The sequence below is a fragment of the Coenobita brevimanus genome, chromosome 111, assembly GCF_032717465.1.
Source record: "Coenobita brevimanus isolate Jiangsu-jjx chromosome 111, ASM3271746v2, whole genome shotgun sequence".
Taxonomy (NCBI): domain Eukaryota; kingdom Metazoa; phylum Arthropoda; class Malacostraca; order Decapoda; family Coenobitidae; genus Coenobita; species Coenobita brevimanus.
In genome coordinates, this window is record NC_137064.1 from 5609750 (window position 1) to 5621918 (window position 12169).

The 12169-nt window shown below is 42.7% G+C and overlaps 1 protein-coding gene across 1 annotated transcript in view; it reads left to right on the forward strand.

Moving 5' to 3' along the window:
• The window catches only part of jumu (Forkhead box protein N4 jumeau), a 58863-nt gene that overhangs the window by 11512 nt on the left and 35182 nt on the right, over positions 1-12169 (forward strand). The window contains exons 2-4 of the mRNA XM_080286323.1: positions 3100-3701; positions 4567-4880; positions 5081-5233. Of these exons, the coding sequence (XP_080142449.1) occupies positions 3192-3701; positions 4567-4880; positions 5081-5233 (977 nt within the window). The 5' untranslated portion in view covers positions 3100-3191. The remainder of the gene's footprint in view (positions 1-3099; positions 3702-4566; positions 4881-5080; positions 5234-12169) is intronic.

Here is a 12169-nt window from a genome sequence, read left to right on the forward strand (position 1 = left end):
AGTTTTCAGGGGCAATTGCTAGCTAATGTTATATTTGATTACACAGAGTGTAGTGCTCATTTATAGACATTATATAATTACCACTACTACATGTTTTATTAATTTTGTTATGGTAAGAATATTCAGATACTGTCATTTTAATAGCACTGGGACATTTTACAGTTAATGATAGTATGATCAGTTTTGTTTACCAGCAAGCCCACTGCAGTTGTGAAGACCATTCTCCAAAACCAGGCTGGTTGAACAAGGAATTGTGTAGCTAGCATATAATGACAGCCATGGTTAGTGATGGGAGAAACAGGACTCCACAGCTGAAGTTAGCTACAAATACGGAATTGGGATTGCTGGGGATTCTCTCATTTGTGTGGCTTTTTATATATTACGGTGTGTGTATATATATATATATATATATATATATATATATATATATATATATATATACATACCGGTATGTGTATATATATATATATATATATATATATATATATATATATATATATATATAAGTGGCTGGGGAATGGCTGGGAGAAGGAGGGAGGTGAGAAGACAGGAAGAAATCAGTAGGATAGAAGTTGTGGAAGCAATGAAGAAATTTAATCGGGGAAAGCCCCAGGAATTGATGGAGTGTGTGGTGAAATGCTGAAGCATGGGGGAGAGATAGTAGTAGAATGGATGTGGAAGATGTGCAGATTGACCTGGGAGGAAGGTAAAGTCCCGGAGGATTGGAAGTCAGGTATAATTATTCCCTTGTACAAAGGAAAAGAGGAAAAAGAAGTGTATGGTAATCATAGGGGCATTTGTCTTCTTAGTACAGTATAATAGGAAAAGTTTATGGTAGGATACTTATTGACAGAGTTAGAGAAAGAACAGAAATTAGTTGGAGAAGAACAGGGAGGCTTTAGGAAGGGAAGAGGTTGTGTAGATCAGATATTCATTCTTAGATCTTTAGTGGAAAAGTTTCTAGAGAAGGGAAAGAAGTTGTATGCAGCTTTCATGGATTTGGAGAAAGCATATGACAGGGTGGATAGACAAGGATTGTGGATCTGGTAGATCAGTAAAGTCTGTTTATATTAAATTCAAATTCTTAAACTGGTCCCTGCCCCAGCGGGGATTTGAAGCTGGGTCCGGTAGGACTGCAGGCCACCTCTCTACCAACTGAGCTACCGCCTCCCCCCGTGTACAAAAAAACGGGAAATATATTTTTTTTCCCAAAAAAATATTTTTGGCTTGTATGAAATAAAACAGTGCACGGAAAAATATAGGATAAACACATATAAGTTCATTATTTACCTTAGTTCAGCTATGGTGAAGTAATGAGGACGTGTTATGGGAGAAATATGTAGCGCGCCCGTTTCATAAAAAGCTTGCTCCTATGATGTACATTGCAGCTACAAATTTTCCATCATATGATGTTCGTTGCATCTATCAGGTTAATATCTTTAATGGCACTCGCAGTATTACTATACTCAATTTTTTTCCAGCTGATGATCCACGTTCGTGAATGTGGCACCTGCGTACTCCTGCTGTGTGATTGGCTGGTTTCAATTTCAATCCTGAAGTATCATTTACAAAAAACAATTGTACCTTATATTCCAATTCTCATTATTGCTGTTTTGCATTGTCATTGTACTATACAAACAGACATGAAACGAGTATGTATCTGTTCGTCACCCAAACGGACACTGAATTTGAGGAAGTTGAATTTGAATTGAAATTTATTGCTGTAAAAGACACAGAGTTGTTGCATCTCCCAATATTTTTAAAGAAATAAGCACATTTGGCTGGGAAAGTGCAAATAAAAGGTATCTTAATACTTAGGCACTTGTTACATTAGACAATAGTACCATTCTAAGTAAATTAGCGGTTTTGTCAGTGGTAAAGTGGTGGATGTGGGGAGGCGAATGGAAGTCATTACAAAGGAGTGGGAGAGGGGGACACGAGACACGGCCAGGGGGGGAAAAACAAGTTGTCTCGTCTTGCAAGACTGTTTTGAAATGGATCACACCTACTATGTTGCTTCGATACCTTTGCCCAAATTATTCGTAAGTACATATATCCGTACATATACATATTTAGTTGTTAGAGATGCAGCAACTCTGTACCTTTTACAACAATAAATATTTCAGTTCAAATTCAACTTCCTCAAATTCATTGTCCGTTTGGGTGACACACAGATACACACTTGTTTCATGTCTGTTTGTATAGTTCGATGACAATGCAAAACAGTATTTATGAGAATTGGAATATAAGGTACAATTGTTTTTTGTAAATATGATACTTAAGGTATGAAATTGAAACCAACCAATAATGCGGCAGGAGTGCGCAGGTGCCACATTCACGAAAGTGGATCATAAGTTGGAAAAAAGTTGAACATAGTAAATTTTTTCCTTTACAAGGGTTCAAATGCCACTTGCCCTGGCTACACATAAACACCAACAAGGGTATGCAACTCTATGTTATGCCTTAAAAACCTTCAAAGCTGCTCAAAGTTACCCCATTTTATGGTGTGTAAGGGGGAGGGGGAGACCAAGTATGGGATGGGGATCAAGAGGTATATACATGAAAGGGCAGCTTGATGACAGAGGACAGGGTGACCTGGAGGTGATTCAGTAGTGGCCTCTCCTGAGATTAAAGCATCTAGCTATAGATAGATACATAAATAGATAAATTTCACTTCTTTGGAATACAGTAGCTGTTATATTTTTGGCAGATATTAAAATTAATTTTCCAGTTTGAGGGAAAATTATGGTACAGTACAGTATAGTAATATAGTTTAGTACAGTATTTAGACTACTGTGTGAGGACAGGTTTACTGAATTGCATTAATGACATTAATTGGACAAATGGTGGTACTGTGAGGAGTACAATGCAGGACCAGTGTAAAAGTTATCATTCACTGTACCACCATATAATTTATTACTGGAACAGGTTTAAATGTGTGTGTGTGTGTGTGTATGTATGAGAGAGAGAGAGAGAGACACCACTCCAGGACCAGCTCATCATATTATAAAATTGGATGAATGTGGTCAGGTTGCAGGCATGTTTTTTTTTTTTTTTTTTTTGTGAGTAATTAAAAATATGCATTTCTTCATCATGCAGGGCAAAGGGCAAGTGACCTTCCCCCCCTCCCCTGCACTACACCACCTCCTGACCCCACACCACTGCCACCACACACCGCCACCGCCATCACCATGGATCTGTATCTACCCAGCACAGAGCCAGGTCTCACCCTCCAAGAGATGATTGACTGTGATATTAAGTGTGGGCTTGAGTTCAGTGAGGGGTTGGATACCATGATCACCTCCTCAGATCTCAACTCCCTTGATCTGTCTGGGATGTCTTCTTTGGAGACAGAGCTGGATCTCAAGACCTTTGAACCATTGTTTGACCCCTTAGATGTGAAACTGGAGGACATGGATGTGGAAGAGGAGCATACAGAGGAAATGAACGTGGTTAATTCTTGGATGAACATGTCCTCCATGAGCAACTATAGTCTAGATCTGGAGAACAGTGTTATGGTAAACCCTTCTGCCGTGCTGCCCACCACCCTGCCCCTCCGTACCTCTCGGAACCAAGATCCTCCCACCACAATCTCAGCCACCACTTCACCCACCACCACCACCACTCCTGCCACCACCACCACTACCACACTCTTCATCAAGACAGAGCCTCAGCCATCCACCACCACTACCTCTGTTCAGGTAGGGAAGCTGACAGTAACACATCAGCCTTTAACATTCTTTCATGATGTCTGATATCAGGACATTTATTTAGAAATAGTTAAGTTTGGAGGAATAGTTAATTTTTGATAGACATTATCAGAGATGTAGATCTGAAGCTACACAATGTAGTGAAATTTTTTTTTAGCCCATCTGATGGAGCCAGGATTTTGTGGGCTTAAATGATGAGTGATTGGAAGCATGGTCCATTGAACTGGGCTGACTTAGGCTGTCTGGACATTGCTACTCTTCACCCTGCCCTAGGGTGGGAAAGGAGGTCAGGAAGATGATGATGGAGGAATCTTAGATATTGTAGTATGGTGAAGGGTACGGTACTTTAGGCACATTTTATTGGATATATAATTATTATTATTATTTTTTTAAGTGACAATTACCAGTGCATTAAATTATGAGATAGAACTGTGCTTTATTTCGCGCAGCAAATGTTTTGATTGAATAAGGCTGTAGTAGTGGCTGCTTGCCTTTTACAGTTATTGATAGTAGTACTGTGTAACTGTGTACAGTAATTAGAAATAGAAATTGCTGTACACAGTAATTAGAAATAGAAATTGCTGTATGAAGGGTAGGTTGTGCATTGTCAGTTGTAGGTACAGTAACCATATTTTGATGATTTTATGGATAAGTCCTTTCTCTAGTCATTATTGGGAATTGGCCAGTTTGCTCTCTTGTAATTGAAATTTGTTTGCAAGGCTAGAATATGGTGAGGAGAAGTGCTAAGTAGAAATTGTTAATGAAGTAACATGGCACATGTTGCCAGTTTGTTTAAAAAGGAAGGGGGGGATCATAGAGTCATAGAAAAAACAATATGTTGCACTTATACTTGCAGACACCACAGTCACAGGGTGTGAGCGGTCCTGTAACAACACAAGTGACGGTGGTGCGGCCCCAGAACGGTGCAGGGCAGGGAACGAGGCAGACTGCCCCTCTAGTGTCTGTGCAGTCATCCTCTCAGTCCCCTGCCCAGCCCACCGTCCTTACCCGATCTCCCCTCGCGTCATCTCAAATGGTAGTACAAACAACACAACGCACACCTTCCCAGCAGCTGACCCTAGCCTCCACGCTCACCACCACCACCACCCCCTCCACCACACCCATCATCACCGCACGCACCACCACGCCACACACCATCCTAAGCAATAGGTAAGGCCACCACACTGATTAGTTACTGTATTACCTTACCTTATTCCTGTACTGTTGGCTTCACAATATTAGGTGCTGAGTATGGTATTAAGATTAATGTGCAAGGTTTTCCCATGTACATACAGTAATTGTATTTGGATATAACACCACACTAGCTTTGGTGGATTATTGTTCTAGTACTGTCCCTCTGTCCCATGTAGATACAAGAGCACAGGTAAACCTAGGAAGGACTTAAGGCCAGAGGAGAAGATGTTCCCCAAACCAGCTTACTCGTATTCCTGCCTTATTGCTCTGGCCCTCAAGAACAGCACCACTGGCAGCTTACCTGTATCTGAGATCTACAGTTTCATGTGGTGAGTATCTCATTAGCACACAGATCTGTAGATCTAGCTCATATTGGTACTGTAGTTGCCACTACATTGTGGACAAATGCAGTTTTATAGATGATTATCTAAACTCCCCAGGAGCAGTGCCAGTATTGATCTTTATAAAGCTGGATATACTGTACAATACTTGGATCACAGATCACTGTACAGTTTAAATGCTGTACTTATTGTTCCATCATCATGCTGTCCCAGTTTCCCATTGCTTGAAGTGGATAGAACTGTATTCAGTGTTAAGTGTTTCTTGCCAGTGGGGTAAGTAACCGAAATGAGGTATTACAAGGAGTATAATTATTGCATGTCATGATGTTCGGTACCGAGCAAAAATGTGATGATGATGTACTGAACATTACTTGTATACTTGGGCAGGGAAGGAAGGGAAAATAGATGGATCATCTTATTAGAGGGAGGTCTGAGGAAGAAGTTTAAAAAATCAAATATCCATTCAGGCAAGGGAAGGAATTTTTCTAAATGAGGGAAAGTGTAGTAAATATGTTTGGATGACATTGAGAGGGCTCTCCCTCTGTGCTAAGGGATCTTTGTATACGGCATGTGTTAGGAGTGTAATGCTGTATGGTAGTGAGACCTGGGCAGTAAAGGAAGAGGATATTCGCAGGCTCAAACGTACAGAAATGGCAATGATTAGGTGGATGTGCAGGGCGTCCTTGAGTGCAAGGCCTGGGGGGGCTGAGTTTACGATGGAAAAGTTGAGAGGTAGGATGGGACTGGAGTGTATTGGTGTTGTGATGAGGAGAGGTAGATTGAGATGGTTTTGGCATGTGGAGAGGATGGGGGATGATAATTGGGTGGAGAAAGTAAAGTGAAAAGTGTTAGTGTTGGGGTTAGGGTAGTGAGAGTTAAACCGAAAAAGACCTGGGACGAGATCATTGAGTGTCCTCAGGGTTAAGGGACTAAATAGGGAAGGTGCCAGAGATCGAGCAGCATGGAGAGCTGCCATTCGGTGACCAAGGCTGACGCATGCAAGCATGGTGGAGCCTTCAAAAGCGAAAACGAAGGGAATAGCTTTTTGTTTGGTTTGGTTGAAGATACAAGTTTATGTAAGTGTTTAATAAATGAGAATAATTGAAATGCAAGGAAAGCTTAGTGGTACAGAAATCAAGAACTGTGTTGTGTGATGGGAGGATGGAGAGGATGTTATAATACTCTAGAGAGCTTGGAAGAGAACATGTGTTGAGAGATAGGCATAGTTGGAAAGACAGGTGTCGTAAAGAGAACCTGTACTGGTTGTGAGTTTCAAATTTACAGTAGATAGATTATTTGATATCATAAGAGACAAAGGAAAGTGAGTAAAGTGGAAGCATGATTAGAGAGAGATTGTAGTACACTGTGTGATGTAGTGTGGGAGAGAGAGAAAGGGGGGGGGGGAGATCTGTGACAGAGAGCATTGAAAAGGAGAGTGAGGTGTAGTGAGAGAGAGAGAGAGTTCTGTTTTATGATAAAGAGAGCATAATAGAGTTGAGAGAGAGGGGGAGGGGATTGGAGTGAGAAGATAGGTTTACATACTGTACAGTGATAGAGAGCAAGCATGGAAGAGAGTAGAGCTTGTAGAGAGAAGGGGTGGTGGTGGGGGGAGTGACGAGGTGGAGGAAAACCAGCTGTTGGCCCCAGTGTGTATGTGTGACCTTGACTCCACCGGCAGCTGCACCCAGGCAACAACACGTGGCTCAAGCTGTGTCTCACTCCTGTCTAGATACCACAGTTGCTTGCATCTCATTTGTTATTGCATCCTTTTAGTTATACTGTACTGTCACATATTTGTTTACATGTGGCTCTACTAATGTCTCACACACTCCTAGACACCTTTAATTGCTTCCCACTCATCATTGTATTCTTTTTTCTACATGCACACTATCACATATTTGATAATGTGTCATTCCAACAATGCCCCATTCTCACATGACACTTCTCATGCATTCATCTCCTTGTTTAACCATAGTTGTATGTACTGTATATTCTTACATATAATCAAACAATGGCTCACCCTCATCTAGACACCTATCATGGTTCTACTTCTTTATTTATCATTGTATTCTGATTGTTCTAACATATTTGCACCCATTCAGACACCACTCTTGCTTACACCTCCTTATGTAGTGTTGTATTTGAATTATTCTTAAATATTTTTCTCTCACCCAGACACTGGTATACTGTATTTGTACCTCCATATTTACCATAGTCTTCTTATTAAAATGCCTCACTCCTTCCTAATCACCATGTGTTAGCGTCTTATTTATGAATTTATTTTTCGATACTATACCATTCTGTCGTTGTTGCTCATTTTCCTATTTGCTACCTGCTTCCTCCAAATGACTTTATTTTCTCTTCCGTAAATGTTAACAAGCAGACCTTCATTTTTTTACTTGCCAGTTCTGATTCCTTCCTGCTCTTCTGTTCTGCTGCTTTGTCATAACTTGCCATCCCCCCCCCCCTTTTTTTTTTCTCTCTCTCTCTCTCTGGTTGACCTACATTTGCTCTTACGTTTTTCTTGTTGCTCCTCATGTTTGTTGTTATACTGTACTTATTGCTTACTGTCCTTTTTATTCCACATCTGTGTGTACTTGCTTTTGTCTCTTTCCTCGTACACTTCACTATCCTCCTCCCTTTTGTTTTTCCTCTTTTCCATGTTATAACTTCTCATTTATCATTCATTGAGGGTTATGTGCTGGTGGGCATAGGAGGGTTCCCAGCATTTTATACTTTTTGTGCATGTGGCACAGTAATATACTTTTGTGTGCCATTTGTGCCATTTGCATCCAAAAATTAGAAATTCCCCCCAAATATCTGAAGAGGTAGTTGGGAGCTTCATAAATAGCTGTGCAAGCCAGACAGTAGGTGATGCTAAGTAAGGGATGTAAAACAGTCTTGTAACAGATAGAAGTGTCCCTGTCACATTTTGCTTGTTAGAGAGGTTTACTTCACTTTTTCTATGACTTCTTTCTCCTCTCTCCCCTCCATATATGTAAAAAAAATGCTAGAATAATGATGCTAACTGTAATTAAGGAGTAGTTACTGCAATTTCTTAAATTTTTCACATCAAGGGGTCTGTGTAGAGCTGGATCAAAGTGTGTGACAGTTGGTGGCATAAAATTTAGAAAATACCATACTGAAGTGGTTAATGATGATTGTTTATATTCCTTTCATCGGTGGTCTCCCTTGAGCAGAATAAAAGCTGTGGTAGTATTTTTAAGGGGGAAAAAAATAAAATAAAATAAAATTGTGTTCTACCTTAGTGGTTAATTTAAACTTGTCCCTGATATGTTTGCCAGACATTACTCCCATTTTCTTACTAATTGAGGTTTATTTTTGGTCATCTTTGCTTCCCTTCTTTTATTTTAGGCCTTTGATTTAACTTCCTATTATTGTTCCTGTTTTCTTGCAGACATGCTTATTTTTATTATGGCTGATCATAAATATATATATGAGTACAGTCTCTCTCTCTCTCTCTCTCTCTCTTGAAGTTTATCCTGCTTGTGTCCAACTTGTTACTACATATTTTAATCCTTCATAAGAGGCACAAGCTTGTGATATGGGCCGTTTTCAGGAATGATCAGATCATGAAATTGGCTCTCAGATTTTTTGTTTTTGTGTTCTCTTGGAGGGAACAATGCTTGTGGGCTCCTCGCCTTTGGTTCCTTCTTTCTTACATTGAAAAAAATAGAATCATTAGGAGGCTCTGAAGCACCTCTTCCATTAGAACTTATTTTGCCTGTTATGCTTTAATATTGTATGGTGTGTGTGTGTGTGTGTGTGTGTGTGTGTGTGTGTGTGTGTAAGTTATGTATCCTTCTTATCATTATGAATTGCATAGATGACTTATGAGAACCATGCAGTTTTCTCATCACTCTACTCCATTTATTTTAGCTTAGTTTTATAGTTACACTTATTGCCTTACTGTTTTGCTCCCTACCTCATTTAACAACAGTTTTTCCCCCCAGTCTAAGCTCAGTACTTTTGGAGCTACATTTTTTTTTTTTTTTTGGGGGGGGGGCTACTCTTCCGTTTGAAAAAGAATAGAAAAGTGGGAAATTGATGATCATGATGATAGTAATAGTTTACATGAGATTAGATGATAGTTTACACAAGGTTTGGTAGTAGAGTGAATGTGAAGATAGAGGCAAGGATGTGAAGTGAGAGTGAGGGTAGGGATGAGGGTGGGTATGCAGTGAGGGTAGGGGCATGGGTGGGGTAAGGTTATGGGGTTGGAGTAATGAACGATGATGGTAGGGTGGAAACAGCGTTGAGGGTGGGGGAGGGGTGATGGTTGAATGGGTCGAGTTGAGGATATAGTATGAGGGTGGAGTGAAGGGTGAGGGTAGCAGTGTGAGGGTGGAGTGAAGGGTGAAGGTAGCAGTATGAGAATGGAGTGAAGGATGAGGGTAGCAGTATGAGGGTGGAATGAAGGGTGAGGGTAGCAGTATGAGAGTGGAGTGGAAGGCGAGGGTAGCAGTATGAGGGTGGAATGAAGGGTGAGAGTAGCAGTATGAGGGTGGAGTGAAGAGTGAGGATAGCAGTATGAGCATGGAGTGAAGGGTGAGGGTAGCAGTATGAGGGTCAAATGAAGGGTGAGAGTAGCAGTATGAAGGTGGAATGAAGGATGAGGGTAGCAGTATGAGGGTGGAGTGAAGAGTGAGGGTAGCAGTATGAGCATGGAGTGAAGGGTGAGGGTAACAGTATGAGGGTGAGGTGAAGGATGAGGGTAGCAGTTTGAGGGTGGAGTGAAGGGTGAGGGTAGCAGTATAAAGGTAATTGAGGGTGGGGTGAGGGTAGAGAGTGGGGTGGGATAGGTTGCGAGTGAGGTAAGGGTAAATTGGGGTGGGGAATGTTGAGGGTGGGGTTAAGTAGGCTAAGGGTGGGAAGGGGTGAGGGATGATGGTAGAATGGGATGGGGTAGGTTGAGGGTAGGGTGAAGGATGAGAGTAGAATGGGATCGCATCAGGGACGAAACGTAGAGTGGGTTGGGGTGAGTAGAGTGGGGTTGGGTGGGGTGAGGCAGATGGTAGCGGCAAGTTTTTCCCTGGCACAGCTGAGGCGACCATGTGCCCCTCTGTGATAACGGCCCAAGCCAGCTGCTCCCTCCAGTGCCCCTCACTCCATCCTTCTTACCTTTCCCACTCACTTTCCCTCTCTCCCGTCCCGCCATTCAGCCTTCCTGCATCTCTTTGCTCTCTTTGCACGTAGATACTTTTCTTTTCAGTCTCCCCCCTTCCCCCCCACATTTCCTTTCCTCCACTTCTTGCTCTCCTCTTCTGCCCACCCCTACCTTCCTTCATCTCTTGTCTTCTGGATAGTTTTCCAACCCCTCCCCTTCTTTTTCTGTTGTTCTCCACTTCTGGCTGTCCCCTTCTCCCCTCCCACCTTTCTCTTTCAGCTTCCTCCACCACCCCTCCTCCTCCCTCCCTTCCTCCTTCTCCTCCTCCTCCTCCTCTGCCATCCCGCCCAGCCATTCAACGTGTCCTGCATATCTTCTCTTAGATAATTTTCTCTCTTTCTCTCCATCATTTCCTGTTCTCCACCTTCACTTCATGCTCTTCTTCTCTTCACATCCTGTTTTTTATTTCTTGCATTCCTCTTCTCAGTTTCTTGTTCTCGTCTTTTTGCTCGCTTTCTCCTTCCCCCTTCGACAATTTCTTCCTCAGCTTCCTCTTCTCTCGGTACCGGTACGGTATCTCTTCATCTGTCCCCTTGTGTCATCTCCTCTCCTCATCCTCTCTCCATTTCTCACCTGACCCTCCATTTACACTTCCTCCTTTATTTTGTCCCTTCCTCTCCTCACCTCTCCCTGTTAGTCTCTCTACCCCCTCGCCCTCCTTTTTGCCTACCTTGCTTTCCCTCTCTCCCCTTCTTTCCTCCTCCATATTGTCTCTCCTTTCATTTCATAGATACTTTTCTCTCTACTTTCCACCCTTCCACTCTCAGCCTTTGTCTCCTCCTCCTCCTCTGCTGTCTGTTCATCTACCTTTCCTTCCTCCCCTTCTCCATTAATCCTTCTCTTCCTCTGCTCAACGAATCTCTCTCTCTCTCTCTCTCTCTCTCTCTCTCTCTCTCTCCATCCTGCATCATAAACCTCCATTCATCCTTCCTCCCCCTTCCATATTACTTCCCTGTTTTCTTCCACTCCGATGGCCTGCTTCCTTTCGTATCCTCCCTTCTCTCTTCTATATATCGCTCTTCTTCCTCCCCTTTCACCTCCCTGCTTCTCCATTCATCCTTCCTCCTCCTCCCTCCCTATTCCCTCCGTCTTTCCCTCCCTGACTACCTTCTTTCCCTTCTTCCCTCTTTCCTTTCCACCCTCTTTCTTTCTCTCCCTTTCCTCCCCCCCCCCCCGTCTCCATTCATCCCCTCGTTCCTCCATTTTATTTTCCTCCCCGCTCCCTCCATGTCTTTCACTCGACTGCCCTCCCACCCTCCCTCCCCTAACTGCTCCTCATTTATCCCTCCCCCCCTTCCTCCATTTTCCCATCCTCTCCCCTCCCTTCTCTCTTCCACGTCATCGCCCTCCCTCCCTCCCATCACCGTCCCTTCTCTCCTCTCTGTTCGCCCATTCATCCTTGCTCCCTCCTTAATTTTCCCTTCCTCTTCTCTCTTCTCTCAACTGTCTTCTCTGTCTGTGAGTACACACACACACACACACACACACACACACACACACACACACACACACACACACACACACACACACACACACACACACACACACACACACACACACACACACACACACGGCACACTCCCAGATCCTCTCTTCCAGTACCCCCCTTCCCCACCTTCCCTCTCATTCACACAAACCCTTCGAGTCTCTCTCTCTCTCTCTCTCTCTCTCTCTCTCTCTCTCTCTCTCTCCGATGACGTATTCATTTGTATCACGTTACCATCAGATTTATTTTC